The sequence below is a fragment of the Impatiens glandulifera genome, chromosome 7 (assembly GCF_907164915.1).
Source record: "Impatiens glandulifera chromosome 7, dImpGla2.1, whole genome shotgun sequence".
Lineage (NCBI taxonomy): Eukaryota > Viridiplantae > Streptophyta > Magnoliopsida > Ericales > Balsaminaceae > Impatiens > Impatiens glandulifera.
The window spans coordinates 34,857,842-34,864,630 of NC_061868.1; the positions used below are offsets into that span (position 1 = coordinate 34,857,842).

Below are 6,789 nucleotides of genomic sequence, written 5' to 3' on the forward strand. Positions count from 1 at the left end.
TTATATTTTACCAATTCTATTACGTAAGGGTTATTTGGAAAAAAAATTTAGAATTTATCCAAATAAGTAAATAACCCTTTCATCAAACAAGCTCTTAATGGAATTCAAAAGTTTAAGCCTAGATTATAAAAACATTAAAGGTCAAGTTCCATTTTAAATATCTTGTGATATTTTAGGTCTATTTTGATATTTTACCTTTTAATTTTAAACTGTTCAAAAACTCAATTTTATTATCAAAAATCTCATAAAAACACTTTCAATTAACTTTTCAAAACACTTTCTCTTTTACCAAAAATCAAATATTGGGATTCTCAATCTCTCTTTCTATCTTCTTCATTAATTTCTATATATTTATATATAATTAAAATATATTTAAATCCTTGTTTTGTTTAAACTAATATTTAAATAAGATATTTGATTTACTTTTTAATAAATTTAGCTTTTTTTTATTCAAACTCAGATTTGGTCCATTTCCAAATAAGGCATGAGCTTGTATTATTATTTAAGAATAATTCAGATTTTTTTTAAAATAATTTTCAAATATATATTGCTTTTGAGAGTTTGCATTTATTATTTTGGTATAGATTGTAAAAATGAGTCATTAAGATTTCAAAAATATGAAAAATAATTTGATTTGACTTCTAAAACATCAATCTTTCAAATTTGAGATTATCATTAAGAAAATGCTTTTTCCATGAATACAAATTTTGGCTTCAATAACATATGAAAATAAATTGGAGTTAGGATTTAGATGAGATATAAAGATCTTATATAAAAAAAAATGAAATTTTATTAAAGGTGCCTCCTTTTAAACTACAAAATAGCCCTCAACATCTTATATAGTGGCAAAATTAAACCCCACTATATAACTATAATAGAGTTGGTTAATTCAATCTAGATACTTAATAATAGACATAATCCACAATTACATAATTTATATAATTAGCAGGTTGTTTGTGTACTTGTTGTTTTCTTCTATTGACACTTTGATACAAATTAAAATTTTCACAATTCTTGTTCTTTTATATGAACAAACCAATTGATATTTTGTATTTTTTAAGGAAGAAATACAAAAACATCTAGACAGAATTAGTATTAGAATCAATTTTGTGGAAAATTTTATTCATAAAATTGTGTTAAACTTATTATGTATGAGTAAAAGAATTATCTTAGTATCTTAACTTATCTTCTTTATTATTTTAAATATACAATTTGTATTTAAGGTATTCATAACATATTATTTTCTTTATTAATAAATAAATTTCACAAGCAAAAGATGGATAGGAATATAAAACCTGGCATTTAATGATATTCAAAAGTTTAAGTCTAGTTTATAAATAAATAAAGGTAAAGTTCCATTTTAAATATCTTGTGATATTTTAGGTCTATTTTGGCATTTTAACCTTTTAATTTTAAACTTTTCCAAAACACAATTTTATTATCAAAATTCTCATAAAAACACTTTCAAGTCACTTTTTAAAACACTTTCTCTCTTACCAAAAATCAAATATTGGGATTCTCAATCTCTCTTTCTATCTTTTTCATTAATTTCTATATATTTATATATAATTAAAATATATTTAATTCATTGTTTTGTTTAAATTAATATTTAAATAAGATATTTGATTTACTTTTTAATAAATTTAAATTTTTCTTATTCAAACTCAGATTCGGTCCAAAATAAATTTATTTTGGATTTGGGCATTTCCAAACAAGACATGAGCTTGTATTATTGAAGAAAAAATCAGATTTTTTTAAAAATAATTTCTCATGTAAAACTTATTGCCATTATTCATTTAACTTTTTATCAAGCATTAATGACTATATATTCATTATAATAAGATAGAATAAAATCCTCACCGAGAGCTCTAGTTTGACTAAATTTAACTTCCCTTTTAACCTAAAATCAAACAAATTTAATGATGGTAGTAAGTAAGATTAGTAAACTGTAAAAAAAGAAGACCATTTGAAATACATGCAATGGGTTTTAATAACATGATGCCAAATGTTCATATCGAATGACCAGTGTCACAATAATTCAATACCAAATAGTTCTGAAACTCTTTAATAATAATAATAATAAATTCACTTCAGTTAGAAATTCAAGATAATCTGAGTCACCACCTAAGCAACGGACAAAAAAATTTGATATTTAATACCTTATGTCTTGTTTGAATGGAAGTTATTTGAATAATTTAAAAGAAAAAAAAATAATGATAATGAATAATTTTAAGAAAATAATAAATATTTTAATAAAAAGATTTAAAATATATTCATATGTAAATAAAATAAAAAATAATAATTTAAAATAAAAAGTATTTTCATATTTTAGTTAATAAAATAAATGATTAATTAATTTTGTAAAAAAAAAAATTAAAAAAACCTGGCAGAACAAGGCCTTAGGATAGAGACACCAAAAACACATTTTATTCACACTCTTTGAACCATCATCATGTTTGAATTGAAAGTTTGAAACACACTGTCCCCATTTAACTTAAGAAATAATACTTTTTTGCTCTTATAAAAACATTATTTTTAAAATTAATAATAAACATTAATTTCAGAATATCCCCTCCAAAGTTTAAAGGTATGATCATACCCACAACCCACCAAAGAAATCCCATTCCTTTCTCTCTCACATATTCATTCACAAAGAAGAGAGAAAAAGTAGACATATAATCCCGAGAATCAAATTGGAATCCAAATAAGACATGAAAGAACATAAATTAATCATTCAAATACTTCAAAAGAAAAGAGTAAAGACAGTAATTATTAATGTTATTGACATACATACTCAAACAGCACTAATTCCCTTGCTCCGGCGGTGTCTTTTTCCACGACGGTGATGATCACCGCCGAATGTAACAGGGTCAAACCTGAGAAGATGATCAGCTTCCTGAGAAACAATCTCACATTCCGGCAATGGAATCTTATACCTGAATCGATCATAACAATAAGAATACTGTAAATACTTCTTTCTAAGACTACCCATCTTCTCCATTTGCTCCGGCGTGATTTCTTCATTAACCAGTGAAACGAAATAAGGAGATACATCACATTCCGATGAAGACGGTTCAGCCGGATCAACAGCACAGCCATGGAGAATGAAATCCGAGAAACGGGCAACAAATGGGGCGTATTTGTAATTCACTTTGTATTTACCTCCATTAGTAGCCCATGAAGAACCATCCCAAATTGTTGCATATAAAGACATCGGCTTTGATGGGAAATCTCCGCCCATTTCTTCATTTCTTTTTACTTCTCTTATGGGTATATCATCAACATAAAATCTGCATTAAAATCTCTAACATCAATTATTGTTTATTATTCCATTGTTGTTGTCGTCAAAGAAAATGAATTGGGTCCCACTTACACTATATGTTTTTCAGTCCAAAGAATGCTGTAGTCATGATAATCTTCAGATGGATCGAACCAGAGTCCATATCTTTCTTCTCTACCTGTGCTTGTGCTTCCATTGCCGTAAACATTAGTTTGGACTCTCCAGTTTTTACCTCTTATATTCCCCAGAAATTCAAAGTCTATTTCATCGTGATTATCCTCGTACATATCACCATTTGACATCTATATGATAAAACAACAGATTTTCAACAAGTAATTTAGATCCAATTGAAATCAGCTAAAAGGGTAACTAAAATCAACAATCTTGACCATTTTCTTCAAACCCAGACCCAGTTAACATAAACTCTGAAATTATCAATCTGTAAGAAAGAAAAAACACTTACATAAAAAGCAACAACCACGCCGGCGGTATAATCTGCCGGAAGTTTGATAGAAGCACTGAAAAACCCATGACGGTAAATATCTTGCGATACAAAGCCAGAACCTGTCAAAAACACACAAATCAGATTTCCCATCCTTTAACACCATTAGATTTCAACATAGAAAGCTTCGTAACGGATGTTTTTTTTAAGGGTTTTGATTTCTAACCTGTCCGTTCGTCTAGAGTGAGATGAGCTGATTTCCCATCCTTTAAAACCATTAGATTTCCATCTCCAAAAAGATGTGAATACCCATCTTCAAAGGATAAGATTGGTAGATTTCTTGAAAACCCAGAAGCAAAAACAAGAACAACGGACAGAAGAAACAAACCCAGATGAGAATCCATAAAGAAAAGGGTTTCCTTTCTCAGTTTAACAAATTTTCAACAAGTAAAAAGTAAATTTCTCTTTCTTTCGGTGGTCGATTTGTAAAGCAATGTTCTTCAGGGAGAGAGAAGAGAAAGAACAGAAGAGAGAGAGAGACTGTAAAATGGGGAAAATGAATAGGGAAGACAGGCAAGCAAAGGGGAAGGTGATTTATTGGTGGAGGAATAGGATAGAGAGTAAAAGTAACGCGTTTAATACAATTAAAATTGACCTTATGTAATTATACCATTTTTAAATAATGACTATTACAAAATTAAACAATTTTAATTTATCAAACTTTTTCCTTCCCCCAAAGCATATTCCATATCCTTTTCAAGGCATAGATAAACTCATTTCTACATTTTTTTTTATTCCTACTTCAATTTTATTTATTTTTAATTAGTACAATGTAAAAATCATCATAGTAAATACAACTCGATGAGTATTCTAATCAAACATTTAAATATTAAATGATAAATAACTTAGGCTTTCTTCTAAACAAAATATTCAAATTAGTTTATTTGCTTAGAGTTAATAAATATTAATTATTCTATTAGAAAAAATTAGAGAGAGTGATTCATTTAAAATTATGACTAAGACTATTTAAATGTCAAAAGTAATACTAAATTTCTTAAATTTAATTTTAATTAAACGTTTAATTAAGCAAGGTAATGATATAATTATTAATAAATTATTGAAATTAGCACAGCCAAACTAACAATTCATTAGTAAAAATTGTAATTTTGTAAAAAATAAAGTAATAATTTTATTTTTCATTCATAAGTAAAATATGAAAAATAAAATTATTACTTTATTTTTAAATTAATGTTAAGAATTGTTAATTAAAAAAAAAAAAATCAGTTACTATAATCAAAGTTCTTAAAGAAAAGTATATCATTTAAAGTGGATAGAAGATGAAAAGTAACAATAAAAATCAAAGGCTAGATAATATATATAAATAATAGTTTGAAAAATGTGACAGTTAAATTGTAAACTAGATCTATTACAATGTAAAATTGTTCATAAATCCTAAATTAGTTTTAGTAAATGTATCATGAGAGAGTTAAAAAAAGTTTTATCATAAAAAAAATTGTATTGAATCAAATCATACAGGAAATTATGTACAACTAAATAAATGAATTAAATTATTGGACACATAAATCTTCAAATTTAAAATTGTTTTCAATTATGTCACAGGTCAATTTCAACCACCGATAAACTTCTTTTTGACTATATAATATCATAATTAATTTCAACCGATAAACTTCTTTTTTACTACCTAATATCACAAGTCAACTTCAATTAATAAACAACTTTTTCTCTTTAAAATCGTATGAAATATTTAATTTTCTATTCCGTAGATTCTTTTCTCAAATTGTAAAGTATTGCTTATTTCATTTAAACCAACTTATCTTCATTTAAAATGGTACAAATATTGTATTTATAAAGCATTTTGCTACGCACAAAATTAATTTTGCTCATTTTAAAGTTATATTTCATTTTATATGAATTATTTTCTATAAATTCATAATCCCATTGAAAGTTTGCGCAATTCATTTAAACACTACTTGTCTTTATCTTCATTCAAAATTATTCAAATCTTATATATATATAAATATTTTTTATTTTTATTTTGAAATTAAAGGAGAACTAGCATGACACCCCGCTTAACTCAAAACGCTTCTAAATAGAATCGAATTCTTGACTTTTTAGTCCTTTAAGCCGACTTTTATCACTGAGTTACTTGGTGAGATTATATCAAGTATTTTATTATGTCCTAGAGTAATCTTCTCAATCTAAAATTAGATTTTATTTGACGTGGATTATTTAAAAAAAATTATAATCCCATTGAACATCAATTTTCAATTTTATCATTAAATTATTAATTACTTGTTTGATTTTGAGTTATTTAAATATTTTTTAAATTATTTAGAAAAATAAATTGTTACATAAATTTATATTTATTTAGATAAATTGATTAATTAGTAGTTTAAAATAATATACAAATATTTTTATTGATAGTTTAAATCAAATTATTGAATTAATATTAAATGAATATGAATTATTTAAAAATAAATCAAATTATTCATATTAAATCAGATTTAAAATATCTATTTTATTTTTATAATATTAAATTATTTAAGATCATACAAGGCCTTATGTAAGAAGTAAAAAACTAAAATTATAGGAAAAAACGAATAAAAAAAAACAAAGAAACTAGAGGAACAATAATGATTGGGAAAAAAAGAAAAGTCCTTTTGTGGAAAATAAAATAAAAAAGAATAAAAGAACGATGACTTTAAGAATTTAATTAATTTTGTATTCTAATATAATAACTTCTTAATCAGATAATTAATTAATTGACAGCGCGTGTGGGATTATATTTTACAATAACAAAAAAGGAAACATGCCCTACCAGTTTCTGACGAGATAATCAGTATAGGCGCAGTCTATTTTTAGGATATTGGAGTCTTTCGTAATCTCAACATTACCCCTTAACATTCTTTATATTTTCTGATTTGCCCTAAGAACATCTGGCAACAACTGCCCCTTTAATGATGGGCAATTAATGGCATAAATTTTTATTTAAAGACCCGCTCGACTCAACAGGCAACCCGTGGGGTACCCTAATACGATAAGGACC

General features: G+C 25.6%; 1 protein-coding gene across 1 annotated transcript; it reads right to left on the reverse strand.

Moving 5' to 3' along the window:
• Positions 1–2,668: 2,668 nt before the first annotated feature.
• LOC124945056 (probable xyloglucan endotransglucosylase/hydrolase protein 27) lies at positions 2,669–4,290 on the reverse strand. The gene is made up of 4 exons (XM_047485426.1): positions 3,949–4,290; positions 3,744–3,844; positions 3,374–3,582; positions 2,669–3,290 (listed from the first exon to the last, which is right to left on the reverse strand). The coding sequence occupies exons 1-4, from the start codon at positions 4,124–4,126 to the stop codon at positions 2,795–2,797; spliced, it is 984 nt and encodes a 327-aa protein (XP_047341382.1). The 5' UTR covers positions 4,127–4,290; the 3' UTR covers positions 2,669–2,794.
• Between the last annotated feature and the right edge of the window lie 2,499 nt (positions 4,291–6,789).